The sequence below is a fragment of the Vulpes vulpes genome, chromosome 10 (genome assembly GCF_048418805.1).
Source record: "Vulpes vulpes isolate BD-2025 chromosome 10, VulVul3, whole genome shotgun sequence".
NCBI lineage: Eukaryota > Metazoa > Chordata > Mammalia > Carnivora > Canidae > Vulpes > Vulpes vulpes.
Genome location: NC_132789.1, coordinates 46,755,052 through 46,776,228, shown reverse-complemented (window position 1 = coordinate 46,776,228; position 21,177 = coordinate 46,755,052). Strand labels below are relative to the sequence as shown.

The 21,177-nt window shown below is 34.4% G+C and overlaps 1 protein-coding gene across 15 annotated transcripts in view; it reads right to left on the bottom strand.

Moving 5' to 3' along the window:
- The window catches only part of TUT4 (terminal uridylyl transferase 4), a 113,862-nt gene that overhangs the window by 38,647 nt on the left and 54,038 nt on the right, over nucleotides 1-21,177 (bottom strand). For 11 of the 15 annotated variants that reach the window (XM_072723948.1, XM_072723944.1, XM_072723953.1 and 8 more), the window contains exons 6-12: nucleotides 20,934-21,022; nucleotides 19,806-19,857; nucleotides 16,708-16,777; nucleotides 15,221-15,347; nucleotides 5,899-6,018; nucleotides 5,515-5,727; nucleotides 1,586-1,760 (exon numbers count right to left, since the gene is read on the bottom strand). In XM_072723948.1, coding sequence (XP_072580049.1) covers nucleotides 1,586-1,760; nucleotides 5,515-5,727; nucleotides 5,899-6,018; nucleotides 15,221-15,347; nucleotides 16,708-16,777; nucleotides 19,806-19,857; nucleotides 20,934-21,022 — 846 coding nt within the window. The remainder of the gene's footprint in view (nucleotides 1-1,585; nucleotides 1,761-5,514; nucleotides 5,728-5,898; nucleotides 6,019-15,220; nucleotides 15,348-16,707; nucleotides 16,778-19,805; nucleotides 19,858-20,933; nucleotides 21,023-21,177) is intronic. The other 4 variants (XM_072723957.1, XM_072723956.1, XM_072723958.1 and 1 more) reach the window with 1 other exon arrangement.

Here is a 21,177-nt window from a genome sequence, read left to right as displayed (position 1 = left end):
AAAATTAAACAGCAAAAGAAATAAAAAAGTAGGAAGAAAGAGATCTAAGTAAAAATTAAACCAAAATTTAAATTTTGATCCAGTCTAAAATGGGTATGCTGAAAAGGCTTATATCAACTACATCTTCATTATTAAGAAAATATAAAAGACCTCAAAAATGCTTATGAGTTTTTGGATTTTAAAAGCCTTAAATACAAGTAAGTCCTAGGAAGAATGAACAAATGGATGACATCCAAAAGACATTTTCTTCATTACTGAGGATCACTAAGTAAAAGGATTAATAGACAGGCTTCAGATTGTTAACGTTTGGGCATCTGTTACTTTTCGCTGTTATCTAAGTCCACAGGCTGCTCTCTAAACCCAAAAGCTTTTCCTCCCCTTCTAGAAGAAGAAAAAGAAAAAAAAAAAAAAAAAAAAGACAAATTATGATAGCTGCAGGCTTTAGAGCTCATTTATCTACTATATGTAAGTGTACAAGATATAAGTACATGTTTGAGTGGGTCTAGAGAAGGCCAACAGAGGACAAGGAACAGAATAATGTATAGAATAAAAAGACTTAAAATGATGGACAAAAATTCAATTCACAATCTATAAAAAGTGAGTGAAATACTGCATGATTTAAATTTTCTCAAAACCATCCTATTAATTTGCATCTCTAAAGATCTTAATATTCTTGGGATTTGATGTGCAACTTTTGTCAACATCAATTTTTTTTCTTTTTTTCTTCAATCTTTTTTCTTTTGAGCTTAGCCACATTTAATAGCTGAGGTATTTTTTAAAATGTTTTTGAAGTATAGCTGACATACAATGTTACATTAGTTTCAGGTGTACAACATAGTGATTAGACTCTATAGTTATGCTATGCTCACAAGTGTAGCCACCATCTGTCACTATACAAACACTATTACGAAACCACTGATTATATTCTCTATATACACCCCCGTGACTTACACATTCCTAGAGATGAGGTACTTTAGAAGACAACAGAAAACCTGTATTTTAAAATTATATATTAACATAATTTTATGAAAGAAACTTACAGGAATACTCTAAGAAGTATTTCACTCACTTTTTATAGATTGTGAATTGAATTTTTGTCCATCATTTTAAGTCTGTTTAGACTATACATTATTCTGTTCCTTGTCCTCTGTTGGCCTTCTCTAGACCCACAGATAAACTCAAACATGTACTTATATCTTGTACACTTACATACAGTAGATAAATGAGCTCTAAAGCCTGGAGCTATCATAATTTGTCTTTTTGTTTCTTCTTCTAAAAGGGGAGTTATACAAACTCTTCTATTTTCCTATATTTCTGAAAATCTTCAGAATTAAAAATTAAAATAAAGGCATGTAATATGCTAACAACTCTAAGCAATATATTTATAGATTAGGAACCTTAAAATAAGTATTAATCCTATAAAATTAACATGGACTTGATAAAGATTTTACCTGACACGTATAATGACAACCTAGTGGCAAATACAATTCTACAAAGCCAAGGCATATAATTTTTAACACTACAGTAGAAACAAATGATGAAGTGGCACACAAAAACATTCTCCAAATGAAATACATCATCTCACCTTCAATAGCTATTCGTCTTTTAGGCCAGTTTTTGTTTTCTCTTGTTAAAATATCTTGTATCCGTACACATATGACATATTCTTCCAAAGCAAAATCCAATGTATAAAATTTTAGCAGCTCTAACCATAACTGTCCCAGGGATACCTGATTTGGTGTTCCCAATGTTAAAGGAGACTGGAAAAGAAAAAATACTTTTCATTTAAGCTTCACAAAACTACAGAATCACTGAATTTTCAGTTTAAAAAGACCTTAGAGGTTACCTTTACAAAAACTAAGGTATAAAGAAGTAACTTGCCAAAAAGCAGCTTGTGGCACAGCTGGGAACAGAATTCTACTTTACTGACTCCTAGAATTTTATGTTCTTCCCACTAAACCAGTGATTCTCAAACGTGGCTGCACATCAGATAACACTGGGAGCTTTAAAGTACACTAATACCTGAGCTCTGTACCATTCCCCTTCCATGCCCTTCCCAAGATTCTGGTTTAACTGACCTGGGCTATGGACTAGGCAAAGGGATTTTTGAAGCCCCTTAAGTGATTTGCATGTACAACCAAGGTTGCACACCACTGCGTAACAATTACTACAGCTCCTTACTGCAGTAATTGCTTTAAAAAGCGAAATAATGCCCTGGGCATTCAAAAGCTAATTCCTTCATTTAGCAAACATTTATTTAGAACCTACTATGTCCCTAGCACTATGCTGAGGATATAAAAAAAATAATGAGAGCCCACACTTAAACAAAATGGTCAACTATGCATCATTTATTCTTTTAAGTGTTGCACATACAGTAACTATTTAATTCTAACAACTCTATGAAGTAGATACTACTTCAGGGCAAAAGATCTGACTCAGGACCACCTGGCTACGGAATTTATGTTGCTAATCACTATACCTACCATACTACCACTCAAATAATGTAAGTTCCTACTTCATAGAGTATTAGGAAAGGAAGGGACAATTTGACAAACACTATGTGCAAAATGGGCCTCTAAATCAGGGAGTTTTTACAAAACAGGTAATGCTGAATTCTAAAGAAATTAGCTAAAAACTGGCTAAAAGTGACCACTAAGGAGCAAAAAGACATGAAACAATCACTCACTCAATTCTACAACTATTAATTGAGTGCCTACTATGTGCCAGGCACTCGGATATAATCATGAAGAAAAAAAAAAAAAAACACCAAGATCCTTGCCTTAGTGGATCTTACTTTCTAGGGAAGAAAAGTAACAAAAGCAAGTAAATTACATAACAAGTTAGAAAAAGCAAAGTGGTGTGGAAATAAGAAAAAGTTGAGTAGGTTTAGTAAAAAGGGGACAAGAGTATGAGAGTAGGACATGGTTTCAGTGTTAAATAGCACGGTCAGTTCTTGTGAAAAAGATATGATTTGAAGAAGAGGAATAGGGAACAGATGAGCAAACATATTGTAGAGGAGTTTGACTAGCTTTAAAAAGAAAACCACGAAAGCTAGTGTGGTATAGAAAGGGAAAGAAGAGAAGAAAAAAGAGCTACTCAGTAAGAAATCCTCAGCTTTTATTCTAAATTAAATAAGAAGCAACTGAAGTGTTTTGAGTGTGGAGAAGAGGAGGAACGTGATATGACTTAAGTTTTCAAAGAACCATTCTGATTGCTGTGCTGAGAACAGACTGTAAGTTGACCCTTAAACAACATGGGGGTCAAAATCTACATATAACTTTTGACTCCCTCAAAACGTAACCACTAATAGCATGCTGTTGACCAAAAGGCTTACTGATAACATAAATAGCCGATTAACACATATTTTATATGTTATATTTATTATATACTATATTCTCACAATAAAACTAGAGAAAAGAAAATATTAAGAAAATTGTAAGGAAGAGAAAAATACATTTACAGTACTATACTATATTGAAAAAAAATCCACATAAGTGGACCTGCACAGTTCAAATCCATGTATTTCAAGGGTCAACTGTGTAGGAACAATGGTAGACAGAGGAAACTCATTATGAGGCTATGGTAGCAATCCAAGTCAAACATGATGGTGGCTAGGACTAGCATATTAACAGTGGAGGCAGTGAGAAGTGTTCAAATTTTAAATATACTTTGAAATAAAATGACAGGATTTCCTGACAGACATGATATAAGGTATAAAAGAGAAAAGTAAAGGATGATTCTAAGGCTTCTAACTGAGCAACTGAAAGGATAAAATGCCATCAAATTAGAAGTGAACGCTATTATGTGGAGCAAGAGGAAGACCAGGAGTCCAGTTTTAGGCATGTTAAGTTAAAGACATCTATTAGACATCTAAGCAGAGACATTAAATAGATAGTTGGAGATACAACTAGAGAATTCAAGAGTGTGGTTTGGTTGAAGATTTAAATTTGGGAGTATCATACAAATGGTATGCAAAACCCATGCAACTGAGTAAGATCACCAAGGGAGTGTAGATACAGAAGAAAGGGGAGGGGATCAAGGACTGAGCCATGGAGCATGCCAACATTAAGAGACCAAAGAGAGAAGGAGAAACCAATCAGCATAGGAGACTGAAAAGAAATGATCAGCCATGGTATACTATATTGAAAGTCAAGAAATTTTTCAGAGAAGAAAATAATCAACTGGCAAATATTGCTAATATGTCAAAAATATAAAAATTGAGAAGTGACAACTGGATTTAACAATGTGGGGCAGCCCTGGTGGCTCAGCAGTTTAGCGTCGCCTTCAGTCCAGGGCCTGATCCTGGAGACCCGGGATGGAGTCCCACATCGGGTTCCCTGCATGGAGCCTGCTCCTCTCTCTGCCTGTGTCTCTGCCTCTCTCTCTCATGAATAAATAAATAAAATCTTTTTTTTTTTAAAAAGTGGAAGATGACAATATAAGTTTTGGTAGGTTGATGAGGGTCAAAGCCTGAGTTTGATTACAATGAGTTAAGAGGAAACAAACTGGAAATAATGAATACGGACAATTCTTTCAAGAAGTTTCACTGCAAAAAGGTGCAAAGGAATAGCTAGCTGGGAAGGGAAATGATATTCATATTTTTTATTTAAAATGGGAGAGATAAAAGCATGTTTGATTTAATAAAGAATGAAAAATTGCTAATTTAGAGCAAAGAGAAGAACTGCTAGAGCAGTGTTCTAGAATAAACAAGAAGGGATAGAATTAAATACACAAATGGAGAAAATTAGCAACTTGGGAAGTTCCTTTACGAAAGCACGTATCAAGGCAGACTATATGGGTGCAGACAGTAGCAGGTGGTGGTGGGAATGTGTAGAAGTTCTTTTTGGATTTCTTCACAGTTGCCTTACCAAAGTAATAAGCAAAATTACTATCTATTGGTCGTTTGAGAGTAGAAAGAAGTCTAGAAAAGTGGGAGAGTTGTATATTCAGGCAACTAAATATAATTCAATATAGCTAGAGCAAACATTTCAGTAATGCTTTCATTTCCGTAATATGTCTATCTATTTCAGAAGACTATATTCTTCTAGAGGACACAATCCATGGATATTTATCTTTGGTCCCCTGGCCCTCAAGATATGTCTGGCACATAGCAGGTCCTTAATAAATGAATGTTGAATGATTAAATAAGCAAGACACCCCCTAAAGGAGGAAAGGGCCTTTATTTTTCCACCAATCTGGCAACACAATTCCCATATGCTAAAGTTTCGATCACAACCCAACTCCTGAAGGAAATTTTCCTTGTCTAAATGAAAAAGAAGTAAAGAATTACCATGAATCAAGCAAAACACATCTTCCAAAATAAGGTATAAATTCATTAAGTAATCTCAGTACTGAAAAACTAAACCAGATCAACCCCTCACTTTTACAGATGAGGAAAATGAGGCCAAGAGGCTTATGCAAAGTCAGTCAATCTACTAGTAAAGAGCTTCAATCGAAGGCATCACAAATTCTACAGAAAGAAAAGCCAAAAACAAAAACAAAAAAAAAGCTTACTTTGCCATGTTTTTCCTTCATGGCATTACTTTGGTTGTCTGTTTCTGTCTTCTTGGTATCATCTTTTGGTTGGTCTGCCTTAGCTTTGTTTTCCTCAGCAATTGAGTTTTTCTCAGTTGCACTACTTGAATTATATTCCCACTTCACAAACTTCTCTTCTACTATGCCCTTCAGCTGAAAGTCATCCATTCTTTTTGGGTCAAAGCCTTCAATCTACATAAAAAGGCATTCCAAATTGGTAGTGGAAAAATTATTTAAAAAACAAAAACAAACAAAAAGATGGACAAACAAACCAGAATTCTAGCTTAAAACGTTTGAACAAAGCACTTTGTAAGAACGAACTACATATATACATGCACATACATATCACAAATTCATGCTTACCCAACTTCCAAGTAAGCAAGGAAGAAGAGGGGGTTTTCTTTGTTGTAGAAAAAACATCACCATTAAAGCAAAACAGTAAGAAGGGATTCCACCATCAGTTTGGGAGTCAATATAGCATAACTGCAAAACAAAGGGGGAGAAAGTACTGCCATTAGCTTTAATCTTCTTTGTTCCCCTCCTAATATAAGTAGCTGTTTTTGTCCTATTGTAATCATGCAAAACGTTTAAGTAACAAAAATTATAAGGAATGACCTGAAACCTCACCACTGTGAAATAACTATTAACACACTGATGACAATCTTTCCATTCATTTCTTTATTGCATATAAAGTCACATATGTATTTTAGTTAAATGGAATATCAAACTTAGTGCTTTTACTTTTACTGTGTACACGCTGTTAAAAGATTTTCTTATCTTCTACTTCTGACTCAGTGTTAACGATCATCTATATACTCTTTCATGCCTTTTTCCATAATAACCATATATAAAGGTATTCCTATATATTTTTATTTTCTATATAAATGCAGAAAAGATTTTATGTCATTCTTTTCCAAAATCATATTATAGACCTCTCTCTGCATATTATTCTTCTCCTTAACAATGCACCAACAATGTTGCTCTAAGTCAATTACTACAAATCTAACACATTCTTTTATTTATTTATATATTTTCCCCCCAACACATCTTTTAAATGCTTAAATTATAGTCTATGATCTGGATGGCTACTCAACAAGTCTCCCCACCCAGAGCATTCACATTTTATCCCTAATTTTTGCCACTTTAAGCAATGCTGTTTTATCCTTATTACTGGTGATTATTTAATATAAGCTATATTCCCAAGAATGTGTTTGATGGATTTCAAAAATGTGTGATAGAGGGATGCCTGGGTGACATAGTCGAAGTTTCTGTCCCTTGGTTTCAGTTCAGGTCATGGTCTCAGGGTCATGGAATCAAGCCCCATGTTGGCATCCATGCTTAGCGCAGAGCCTATTTGGGTTTCTCTCTCCCTCTCCCCCTGCCTCTCCCTACCCTTGCACATACTCGTACTCTCACTAATAAATAAATAAACCTTTAAAAAAAATAAGTAAAAATGTGTGATATATCTAATATCTAATATTAGATATAATATCTAATATCTAAAAATGTGATGTCTAATAAGTAAAAATGTGTAATATATCTAATATCTAATTGTTTGCCAAAATCACGAAAAAATTCTTCTTTTACACTAGTAGCATGAATGTACACTTTCCAAAGTATTACCACTTAAAAAAAAAATGGGATGTATGAAATATCATCTAATAATTACTTCAATTTGCAGTTCTTCAATGATAAGAGATTATACAATTTTCATGTTTATTAACCATTTAGATTTGCTTTTTTCTGAACTGCCTATTGAATTATTTGCCAATTTTTTCTATTTGCATACATTGCATATCAATTTACATTACAGTTAATAACCTTTTAAATCTGATATATGCACTTGAACAATGTTACTTTTCCAAATCTATTTTTATTTTGACATTATTTAAAGAACGTTTTATCATACAAAATGTATTAATGCGTGTGTGTGTGTGTGTGTGTGTGTATATATATATATATATATATTTAAATATGCTTATGCTATATAGCTTCTAGGTTTCCTAACATGGTAAAAAGGTTTCTCCAAACCATAAGTTACATACACATTCTCTAAAATTTTCTTCTAAAATTTTGATTTTTCATTTAAGTAGAATTTATTTTGCATTTAAGTGTCCTAAGGATCCAACATTATTTTCTTCAAGAAATATACCGTTGTTCACTGAACTCTACCTCTGAAACTAATAATATATTATATGTTAACTAATTTAATTTAAATAAAACAATTATATTTTTAAAAAATATACAGCTGTGACAGCACCATTTAGTAAATAAACCATTGTTTTATCACTGAAATGAAATCTTTTATTTTTCATACATTACAATTTCTGGGCCTTTTGTTCTATTCCACAGATCTATTTGTCTATTCCTATGCCAATGACATATGCTTGACTCAAGCAATTTTATAGTAGTAAATTCAGTCTCCTTCACTAGTGTTCTCTTTCTGAATTCTTTTGACTATTCTCAAACATTCGTCCACAGTAATTTCAAGATCATTCCATCAAATTTTTTTAAACTCTTGGTAATTCTAATTGAGATTACTGTACACTTGAAAATTAAATTAGGATGATTTATCATTTTAGGGGTAGCATCTCCCTAAGAACACTGTAACTTTGCATTTTCTAAAAGTTTTGTTGGAGTTCTCATCAATTACTTCCACTAAACTCTCATAACAAGGGACCCCTGGGTGGCTCAGTGGTTGAGCATTTGCTTTTGGCCCAGTGTGTGATACCAGGTCCTGGGATCGAGTCCCACATCGGGCTCCCTGAATGAAGCTGGCTTCTCCTTTTGCCTGTGTCTCTGCGCCTTTCTCTCTGTGTTTCTCATGAATAAATAAATAAAATCTTAAAAAACAAAACAAAACTGGGATCCCTGGATGGCTCAGCGGTTTGGTGCCTGCCTTTGGCCCAGGGAGTGATTCTGGAGTCCTGGGATCGAGTTCCGCGTCGGGCTTCCGGCATGGAGCCTTGCTTCTCCCTCTGCCTGTGTCTCTGCCTCTCTATGTCTATCATGAAAGAATAAATAAAATAAATCTTTAAAAAAAAAAAAAAACTGCTTTCTCACCACAATTAAAATCCAAATTCCTTACCACAGAAACATTCTCTCTCTCACTTCATTCCAGGCACTCCTGCCTTCCTTTCTTTTCCTCACAAACTCTCTTGTACCTTAGGAGAACTGTACTAGGTATTTGTTGGATACTATTCTCTTAGTCTTTTAAATGGCTGGTTACTGCTAGTCTGAGTTTAAATATCGCTTCCTCGGGATCCCTGGGTGGCGCAGCGGTTTAGCGCCTGCCTTTGGCCCAGGGCACGATCCTGGAGACCCGGGATCAAATCCCACGTCGGGCTCCCAGTGCATGGAGCCTGCTTCTCCCTCTGCCTGTGTCTCTGCCTTTCTCCCTCTCTCTCTGTGTGACTATCATAAATAAATTTAAAAAGTTAAAAAAATATATATCACTTCCTCAAAGAGACCTTCCCTAACCATCTGGTATAATGTCACTCTCTTATCACATCATCTCATTTTTATACCACTAAAATCTATCAGATATCATATTACTTGTATTTTGTTTATTGGCTGATTCTTCCACAAACATGTAAGCTTCATGAGAGCAGGACTCTATATATCTTGTTAGATATTTCAAGCACTTAGAACAGTATCTGGCACAAGGAAGCATTTAACAAGTGTTTGCTGAATAAATGAATTTGTTCAGATTTCGTTTTTATACCTTTCAATAATGTAATTTTCTTCTTGTACCTTTTTTTTTTTAATATTTATTTATTCATTCAGAGAGGGCGAGAGAGGCAGAGACACAGGCAGAGGGAGAAGCAGGCTCCATGCAGAAAGCCCGACATGGGACTCGATTCTGGGTCTCCAGGATCACACCCCGGGCCACAGACGGCGCTAAACCGCTGTGCCACCCGGGCTGCCCTTCTTGTATCTTTTTAATTAAATTTATTTATTTTATAATTTGTGGTACTATCACTAAGTAGTATTTTTCGATTTTCACTCTATCAGCTTATTTTTATGACAGAGAAAACCTACTAAAACCTATGTTTATATTGTAATTAGTCATCTTATAAATTCTTTTTTTTTTTTTTACAAATTCTTTTATTAATCCCAATAGTTTTTACTAAAGTTTTATAGGTACAATTATACCACTAATAAAATGCTACTGTTTTTCCAATATTTACATGGTTTCATTTCATTTTCTTATCACATTTTTTAAATCTCCCAAAACAAGGTACAACTTTACTGGTGAACGTCTCTGTAATATTCCTAATTCTAACACATATAGCTTGAGTCATTCACCATTTAAAATGATGGTTTTATTTTTTTAGTAAATGGTCTTTTTTTACATTTGTTTTTATTTCAGTTCAATTTGCCAACATATAGTATAACACCCAGTGCTCATCCCGTCAAGTGCCCACCACCTCAGTGCCCGTCACCCAGTTACCCCATTCTTCTACCCACCTCCCCTTCCACAACCTTGTTTGTTTCCCAGAGTTAGGAGTCTCTCATGGTTTGTTTTCTTCTTTAATTTTTCCCATTCAGGGCAGCCCGGGTGGCTCAGCGGTTAAGCGCTGCCTTTAGCCCGGAGTATGATCCTGGAGACCCGGGATCGAGTCCCACGTCGGGCTCCCTGCGTGGAGCCTGCTTTGCCCTCTGCTTGTGTCTCTGTCTCTGTGTGTGTGTGTGTGTGTGTGCATGCACGCGCGCATTTCTCATAAATAAATAAGTCTTAAAAAAAAGAAACCTGTTTAAATAAATAAATAAATAAAATTTTCCCATTCACTTGCCCCCCTTCCCTTATAATCCTTTTAACTATTTCTTATATTACACGTATGAGTGAAACCATATGATGATTGTCCTTCGATTGACTTATTTCATTCAGCATAATACCCTCCAGTTTCATCCACATTGATGTAAATGGTGGGTATTCATCCTTTCTAATGGCTGAGTAATATTCCCCTGTATATATAGACCACATCTTCTTTATCCATTCGTCTGTCGAGGGTTATCGTGGCTCCTTCCACAGTTTGGCTATTGTGACATTGCTGCTATTAACATTGGGGTGCAGTTGCCATTTCATTGCATCTGTATCTTTGGGGTAAATCCCCAGCAGTGCAATTGCTGGGTCACAGGGCATTTCTATTTTTAACTCTTTGAGGAACCTCCACACAGTTTTCCAGAGTGGCTGAACCAGTTCACATTCCCACCAACAGTGCAAGAGGGTTTCCCTTTCTCTACATCCACTCCAACATTTGTTGTTTCCTGTCTCATTAATTTTCACCATTCTGAATGGTGTGACGTGGTATCTCACTGTGTTTTTTTTTTTAAGATTTATTTATTTATGATAGACACAGAGAGAGAGAGAGAGAGGGAGGCAGAGACACAGGCAGAGGGAGAAGCAGGCTCCATGCGGTGAGCCTGATGTGGGACTGGATCCCGGGACTCCAGGATAGTGCCCTGGGCCAAAGGCAGGCGCCAAACCGCTGAGCCATCCAGGGATCCCCTCTCATTGTGGTTTTGAACTGTATTTCCCTAATGGCAAGTGATGCGGAGCATTTTCTCATGTGCTTGTTGGCCATGTCTATGTCTTCTTTGCTGAAATTTCTATTCATGTTTTCTGCCCATTTCATAACTGGATTTTTTGTTTTGTGGGTGTTGAATTTGAGAAGTTCTTTATAGATCTTGGATACTAGCCTTTTATCTGATATGTCATTTGCCAATATCTTCTCCCATTCTGTAGGTTGTCTTTTAGTTTTCTTCACTGCTTCATTTGCTGTATAGAAGCTTTTTATCTTAAGTCTCAATAGTTCATTTTTGGTTTTGTCTCCCTTTCCTACATATTTTCCTACATATTTCCTACATATGTCTCTCCCTGGGCCAAAGGCAGGCGCCAAACCGCTGCGCCACCCAGGGATCCCCAGGTTTTCTTTTTCAAAATTCCTCTGGCTATTTGGAGTCTTTGCTGACTCCATACAAATCTTAAGATTATTTTTTCCAACTCTCTGAAGAAAGTCCATGGTATTTTGATTGGGATTGCACTGAATGTGTACATTGCCCTGGGTAGCATAGACATTTTCACAATGATCCATTAGCATGGAATGTTTTTCTATCTCATTACATCTTCAATTTCTTTCAGAAGTGTTCTGTAGTTTTTAGGGTATAGATCCTTTACCTCCTTGATCAGGTTTATTTCTAGGTATTTTATGCTTTTGGGTGCAATTGCAAATGGGATTGATTCTTTCATTTCTCCTTCTTCAGTCTCATTGTCAGGGTACAGAAATGCCACTGATTTCTGTGCACTGATTTTGTGTCCTACCACATTGCTGAATTGCTCTATGAATTCTAGCAATTTTGGGGTGGAGTCTTTTGGGTTTTCTATGTACAGTATGTCATCTGCAAAGAGGGAGAGTCTGATTTCTTCTTTGTCCATTTGAATGACTTTTATTTCTTTCTGTTGTCTGATTGTTGAGGCTAGGCTAGTACTATGTTGAATAGCAGTGGTGAGAGTGGACATCCCTGTCATGGTCCTAATCTTAGGAGAAATGCTTTCAGTGTCTCCCCATTGAGAATGATTTTGCGGGCAGCCCCGGTGGCGCAGCGGTTTAGTGCCGCCTGCAGCCCAAGGCGTGATCCTGGAGACCCGGGATCGAGTCCCACGTCAGGCTCTCTGCATGGAGCCTGCTTCTCCCTCCGCCTATGTCTCTGCCCCTCTCTCTCTCTCTCTCTCTCTCTCTCTCTGCATCTCTATGAATAAATAAATAAAAAATCTTAAAAAAAAAAAAAAAGAGAGAGAATGATTTTGCTGTGGGCTTTTCATAAATGGCTTTTGAGATGCTGAGGAATGTTCCCTCTATCCCTGAACTCTGTCTGAAAAGTTCTGATCAGGAATGGATGCTGTATTTTGTCAAATGCTTTCTCTGCATCTATTGAGAGGATAATACGGTTCTTTTTTTTTTCTCTTATTGATATGATATACCACGTTGACTGTTTTATAAGTGTTGGACCAGCCTTGCATCCCAGGGATAAATCCCACTTGGTCATGGTGAATAATCCTCTTAATGTACTGTTGGGTCCGATTGGCTAGTATCTTAGTGAGAATTTTTTCCATGTTCATTATGGGTATTGGTCTATAATTCTCCTGTTTGGTGGGGTCTTTGTCTGGTTTTGGTAGTAAATAGTCTTCATCATTGATTTCGTTTACTAGTTTACTTAAAAGCTTGGCTTTTATGAAGAACTTGCCTTTTCAGCATCCATGTTTTTTCTACTTCAAATTGTTAATATAATAAATTATGTTAACAGACTTCCTGATATTAAACCATTCTTATACTCCTGAAATAAATCCTGCATGGTCATGGCATATAACCTTTTAATACACTATATATTCTACTTATTTATATTTTACTTATACTTTTGCATCTATATAAGACTAGTCTATACTTAGATTTTTTTTTAATTTTTATTTTTATTTTATTTAGATAATTAAGATAATTATCACTGAAGTTTAATGGCTTGGTAAATTTAAGAATATAGGGGCTTCTGGTTGGCTCAGTCAAAAGAACATGTGACTCTTATCTTGGGGTCCTGAGTTCAAGCCCCACATTGGGCATAGAACTTACTTGAAAAAAAAAAAAAGGAATACAATTAAAAATGAGAGGATAAAAAACACTTATAAAAAGAGCTTTAGTTATTCCACTAAAATAAATTCCCATTTATCCAGAGTACTAGGACAGGAAGTGTGCTACCTAATGACTAAGTCAAGTTAATTAGAAACTTTTTTGTAACTGTTAAGAAACTGTTTATGTATGCTGTTAACACTACTGGAATCTCAGAGGAGTAACATTCAGGCAGTTCGAGACAGTTCTTAAAACACAGGGATCTCACTGCCAAGTTGTGTAAACAACCTGAATGTCTATCAACAGATAGAGATAAAAGTCGGTATACACATACAGTAGAATTTTATTCATCCTTAAAAAAGAGAATTCTCCCATTTGCAATAACATGGATGGACCAAGAGGACATTTTGCTAAGTGAAAGAAAAGAGACACAGTAAGACAAATGCTAATAATCTCTCTTATATGTAGAATCTAAAATAGTCAAACTCATAGGAGCAGAGGTTAGAATGGTAACCAGAGGAGAGGGAAATGGGAGAGATTTTGGTCAAGGGATACAAAATTTCAGTGATATAAAATGAGTAAGGTCTGGTGATCTAATGTACAGCATGATGACTATAGGTAACAATACTATACTATATACCTAAAATTTACTAGGAAGATATATCCCAAGAGTTCTCACCACACACACACAATAAAGGTAACCATGTGAGGTAACAGGTTGGTAATCACTTCACAATTAATACGTATATTAAAATATCAACTTGTGCAAGTTGTATTTATACATACAATAAAAAATGAAAATAAAAAAGCCCAGGGAACTTTTTTCCCCTTGCATGAGATGTTTTTTTTTTTTTATTACCTGTCAGTTGGTCCTCAGAATGTTTTTAATTGGAGTATAATTGAAACACGCTATTATATTAGTTTCAGGTATACAAACGTAAATGATTCAACAACTCTGTATGTCATGCTATGCTCACAACCAAAAGTATACCTACCATCTGTTATCACCAATAGTATTATAATACCATTGACTATATTCCCTATACTTGATTATAAGGGACTGATAAGGCTAAAGAGTTTCAACAGGCTTTCCTAAAAAACTATTTCCTATTACTGGAATGCTAAAAATATTTAAGTACTTAAGAGAGAGAGCAACCAGAAAGTAGTCAACAGTAATCTTATTACATCAGTTACAAGAATATATTCATATGCTAGAATTTTTTTAAGGCCTCAAATTGTGAAACCACAACCTTAGGACTTCTGATCATTCCTTATTTTTCAAGCTGTTCCTTACCTTAACCAACCAAGTTGGGTCTGCCCCAACTCTGAGTTCAATCCTCTTATCAGAGTACAAACAAAAAATTCCAAAAAGAATTCTCGAGCATTTTTTGCTCTCATTTATTATTCCACCACTACCTCCTTAATATCCATCCTCTTTGTATCAGACTGAGAATTTGCTCATCCCTAGTACAACAAGTGATGAATACTATACTGATAAGAACATACACAGAAAAACTAAACCCTCTCTAGTCATTTGGACTAATAATGGTAATTACTCCTCCTCCTTACATTCATACCAAAAAAATAACTACAAAAGGAACCACAGCCCTTAATAATTAATTCTAACTTAGGAAACAGATACGTGATTCCTAGCAGTTACCCAATCAGAAAGTGCTATAGGTTACCAATAATTTAGAGAAAAGAGAATAATGTTCTAAAACAGAGATGGGAAAAAAGATGCTCACAAAAAAACCTTGCAAACCTATGTATTAACTTGCATAACTGTATTTTACAACTTTAATTTACATTAAGAGTGAAAACTTGAGCCACATTTACTATGTGTAAGACCATTTCTATACTACATAAAAGGAGAACAACAGTAAGTCAATTACTCTATGAAACTTCACTTTATTTTCACATCCATAATCAGAACCTGCCACATCACCTTCTGTCTGGCACAAATAACTATTTTATCCCCAAATACTAACATTTACGTACATGTCAGTGGGGGGAAAAGTCTGAGTTACCTTAAAGACAAGTATTTTTTCCTCTGTTCCACTTACCTTAGCCCAGTAGCGAAAGGCTAACACCAAGGGAGTGAAGACAGGTTCCATCTTGCCAAGGGCAGCAAGTAAATCAGTAGTGAGGCATGCCATATCATTTCCAGCACTCACTCTACAGAGCAAACCACTGTGAATGGGAAAGAAAAATTTCACTGTATTTATACCTTAAAAACCAGAATATACCAAATCCTATGGCTATCCTTTCTAAGTAACCATATTTTAATATCTAGGAATTCATAATAAAAATAAGAATTTAATAAACTGAGAGCTAACTGAAAACTACAAATCATTTCATCACTAGAGTTCCATATAAAGATTTTTTAAATACTCACTTGTACTTCACAAATAAATTTCAACTTCATTTAGTATTTAAATTCATCAAAAATTACAAAAGTAGCATTATGAGTCACTGAAATTTATTTTATATCAAAGACATTGATTTCATCAACATCAAGTGGTACAACATACCTTCCCAGTTCATTCTTTTTGCTTTGCACAGGATAGAAAGAAAAAATGAAATGAACTGACTAGTTATACTTCTTGACTCTAATTTTTTTCTATCCAAGCTTTCCTAATTTTATTGATACACTACTTTCAGATTAGAAAGAATGTACATATTAATCCACAGGTAATGCTTATATGTAAGTGAAAATAGGAGCTACCTTAAAGGGGTGACAGAATTCTAGTAGAGATATTTTGGTGGCAGGGAGAACAATCTGTGGTTCCACAAAGAGGCAATTTGACATGTGGTTACAAAAAAAAAAGCAAACAAAACCACTAGAGGTCAGAATATTTCCATTCCAAATCTGGCTTTACTCTAAATGATATGAATTTGGTCATATTTTATTCTTCCATGTCTCAATTTTTTAATTAGAAAGTAACAAAGTTGAATCCACAAATCCTTCTAACTGTGAATAAGAAAATATAGTACTCTTAAATTTTAAGATATACAGGTTAGTATTCAATAAAAGAACACTTAATTTTTTCTGTATTGTTTCCATGTCTCCCACATTGATCTCAAATAGTATTATTTCAGTTTCCTTTTTCATAGGCACATTGCTCTCTCAGTCCTATAGACATCTAACTAGAAAGGCAAGATCAGTCTTCAATGACTCATTCAATTCACTGAACTAAAAACTAGATTCTAAAAAGCTGTGAGCTCCTTGAGAAGACAGGCTATTTCTTACTTATGTTTGTATCCCTACAGCGAAGCATATAGTAAAAGTACTTAACATACAGTAAAAGTTCAATACTTTTGGGTGAATCAACTTGAGAAAAAAAATGAAGTTTTGCCTTACTGTGTTTCGTTTTTAACTGGTAGCTTTATGCTTTTAGTCTTTTAGTAAGCTTTTATTTTCAATAAATAGAAACTAGCCTAGTTATATTAATCCAAAGAGAAATCTAAAACAAAATTTTGTCTTGGAAATGTTCACTGCATACTTGGTTGGTGTTATTTCAAAAAAATATTTCTCTTCATTATTACCAACCTTTTCCGATCTTTGCATACCACAACAGGAACTTTGGCGTGAAAATCAGATTCCACATCTATATATAATACTAATAAAGAAAAAAAAATAAACAAGATAATGTCAACTTCTCTCAAATATTTACTCTACGGTAAACATTAAGAAATAGTTTCCTTCTAAAAATCATTCACATTGCTTCTGTGGGATAATACAGACTTATCATTATGAGCATCAACCTAACAAAATCTCTTACCTCTCTTGGTGTCATTTGTTGTATATCACAAATCACAGGCACAATCCCAAATATTGTCCCAAAAATTATAATCACCTTAAGAAGAAAGGACTTAACATCTCTAATAAGTATATAATCGAGTCAAAGTTATTAAACCTTCAGAAATATGGAAAACAAGGAATACCACTTCTATTTTCAAAGGAGTCATAAAATAAGAATCAATAATTCTTTGACAATTTAGTTCTTTTATATTATCCATGAAGTAAAAGGCTAACTCCGCTGTCCCCATTCTCTGTTAATATATGAAGAGTCTGCCCAAACAAAGCTCTTATGGAAGAGGGTAAAGGCACACTCCCACTCTGAAATCTTTTTATACATCTCCCATGCCATAAATGTCTAATCTAATAAAAACAGATGGGGTTTGATATTATTTCATTTAAAGTTTAAAGAAAACCTCTTAGTAGTAATTGTTGGAATTATTAATTTATTTAAAAATATCATGTACTGGAGATTTACATGCCAGGAATTGCAATATGCACGGTGGATATGACAATGAGTAAGATACAAAGAGCTCAATTAAGGGTTTGGAAGACATATATAAACAAAACAATCCTGTAGATGACAGGATAGAAGTCTTAAAGGAGAACAATGAAGGCATAAAGGCAGCTGAATAGTATTCCACTATATACGTATATACCACATCATCTTTATCTATTCATCTGTCAATGGACATCTTGAGGGCACATGATATACTGAGCACTGGGTAGTATATAAGACTGATGAATCACCAAACTCTACCTCTGAAACTAATAAACACTATATGTTAATTAATTGAGTTTAAATTTAAAAAAAAATTTTTTTAAAGGTGTGGGGAGCCTGAGTGGCACAGTTGGTTAAGCATCCAACTCTGGATTTCGGCTGAGATCATGAGCTCAGGGTCCTGGGATAGAGCCCCACATAACCCTCCAAGCTCAGTGAGGAATCTGCTTAAGATTCTCTCTCTTCCTCTCCTTCTGCCCCTCCCATTAGTGCTCTCTAATAAAATAAAATCTTAAAAAAAAAAAGAGAGAAAAGGTAATAATTTTTTTAAAGATTTTATTTATTCATGAGAGACACACAGAGAGAGAGAGAGAGACACAGGCAGAGGGAGAAAAAGGCTCCATGCAGGAAGCCCAATATGGGACTCGATCCTGGGACTTGGGGATCACACCCTGAGCCAAAGGCAGAAGCTCAACCACTGAGCCACCCAGGCGTCCGGGTGGCAATAATTTTTTAATTAAACTGAATTTGTAAGCCCATATATGTGACTTACGATGATTCAGTCATGTATTTAAAATATGTTTGCTAGGTTGATGCTGTCCACTGATTCTAAAGGAGTAAAAGCTCTAGGGCACCCCCGGTGGCGCAGCGGTTTAGCGCCGCCTGCAGCCCGGGGTCTGATCCTGGAGACTCAGGATCGAGTCCTGCAGCCGGCTCCCTGCATGGAGCCCACTTCTCCCTCTGCCTGTGTCTCTGCCTCTCAGTCTCTCTGAATAAATAAATTTTAAAAAAAATACTTAAAAAAAAAAAGAAGTAAAAGCTCTAGATCTACCTCTTATCTGTAATATGCTTTAAAATTTTTATGCAATAAGAAACTATTTATTAAGAAAGAAAGTGATACTAAAAAAAATCCCTTTACAAGATTAACTGGATCAAATCATTCCCTTAATAGCTAAGGAAAATGGCCAACAAGAAGCTGACAAATAATGGAAAACTGATGGGGGGAGAGAAAGAGAGAGAGAAGGGAAGTTTAAAACAGACTATGAAGTCAATGACAGGGTAAGGCTAAGGTCAATAAGCTGTATCTTCTAAGTCAAACTGCAAATATTCTTGCCAGATATTTATGATTCATAAAATTTAAGATAACAATAGTAATAGCAATCATAGTAGCAAGACCTTAATAAGTTATTATAAACTAAGCACTTCTAAACTGTGGCTTAGCCCACATCATTCTCACAACAATCTCCTTATCAAAAAGATACCATACACATATTGTGTCATTTTACAAATGAGAAAACTGAAGCATTAACCCTTATATAATTTATCAAAGGATATAATCAATAAGTCGCAGAACAAAAATTTGAGCCTAGAAAGTCTGGCCCGATCCTGAGCTCTTAAGACTTTACTTTTAACAAGAAAAGCAGTAACTTTTTTTAAAAAGGTATTTAATAATATTTGAAGTATTTAATAATATTTCATATTTACTTTAACAATATTCCATATTATATGTAATATTTAATAATATTACATATTTACTTTAACAATATTCCATATTGTACTAAATGACCTAGGTCCTGGTTAGGACAACTGTCGTTTTAAAAAATTTTTATTTTAAAAAGTAGCTTTACCTATATGAATGTCCATTTTATACCAGAAGCAATCCAAACAAATAAGGCAGAGATGAAAAACTTTTAGAAGGTATGATTTGGTTAATGTAATATAAATGATGAGATTAGATTAATATTAAGTGAGGGGAAGAAAACATATTTACTCAACACGTGGACATATTTTTTCTCCAAGTCTCTTCCAAAATCATCCTTCATCAATGACCTCCTAACGATTATAGGTGTTCTATCGTTTATGCAAGGAATACCCATAATATTCAAAGCTAACATTTTTAAATTATCTGAAAGCAGTACTTTTTTTACATATCAACTTTAAATATACTTTTGATCTAATGACATATAAATTTTGTACCACACTTATTCAACAAGTACATAATAAGTATATGTAATATAATGACTCAAATATGCTATGAGTATTAGTTTAACTTGATTAGCCATATAGAAACATTACATGTACCCTTAAAGAATTTTCTTTAGAAAGACAAATTAAAAAAGAAACTCACCACTTTTTTTTAAAATCCCAAGCACTTGTATCAGAAGATCTGGATGATTCATCTAAAAGATTTCAAATTAAATCAATACACTGATTTCAAAGTTCAAGCTACAAACTTTAGAGAGAATTCAATTTCATTAAATAATTAGATAAAATCATGCTCTGTATCTTAAAGTAATAAAAAAAGGAAAGTGTTTTACTTTTTGTTAATGAACCTTGTTCATGGAAGTAGAATCAAATAATGTAATGCTATTATTCCATCAATATTCCTAGAATTAATAAGTTCTTAGTATGAGAAAGATTCTGGAACTTCATAGCAAAACAAATGGGAAAGAAATTAGTTTACCAAATAATTGTTAAAGAGAAGTTGTTGAGAAAAGAAATTTAAGAGACACTGGTACTGCCAGCATTGTCAAGAGGCTGAGACATTACTTTAAATAACAAGCTTATCAAATGCTTAGTTTAATATGTACTTTGCTGCTATTTTTTAAGTATTTAATAATCATATACTAATCTTAGGTAAATGACCGTATCATATGAGAAATTAAAACATCAAATTTTCACATAAATGAAATGCTCTTTGAGCATTAAAATTATTCAAAAAAACCATAACACATGTCAACCGACTATTTGAAATGTTGCAAAGGTCAATAAATAATGTTAGCAGTGCTAGTTACTACTTATTTTAAAAGTACCCATAATGTACCACGCTACACAAATATGCCAATATACAGTATCTCATTTAATATAAAGTTATTATCCCTATCTTGGAAATTAAAAACTTGTCTCAGAAAGGTCAAATAACTTGCTCATTGCAGCCAAGATTTGAATACAGATGTATGATTTCAAGGCTCTTTTACTTTCTATACTGCTTACTACGAGCAATAAATATTCAACATAATCAAACATATAGCATTTTCCTTTTTTACTGAATTCTTCTCTTTTCTTTTTCCTCTCCCTTATTTCTTTATTCCATCTATGTCTAACACCTAAGAGTTTCCAAAAGCAACCTTTAATTATAATCATAACACTCTACAAACCAGAATTTTATAGTCCCCCACACGTTCTAAAAAGATAATCAATTAAAAAATGCCAAGTGCTAGTTAAGAATCACATAGAAAAAGGTTTTTCTACTTACCCTGGGAGGAAATTTTATATCTATATTAACATCACTATTTTTCAGAGCAAATTTAGTAAGAGATGAGCCATACAACCTAAGTGAACACTCTGGAAATAAAAGAAAAAATATCAAAGCATGAAACAGAGTACAAATAGGGGAAATTGTAAAAAACAATGGTAGGAAAATTGCATTATTTTAATTCTGTGTCTTCCAATTCTTATTAAAACATTTATAGAAGAATTACATCCTTTCTTTAACTGAT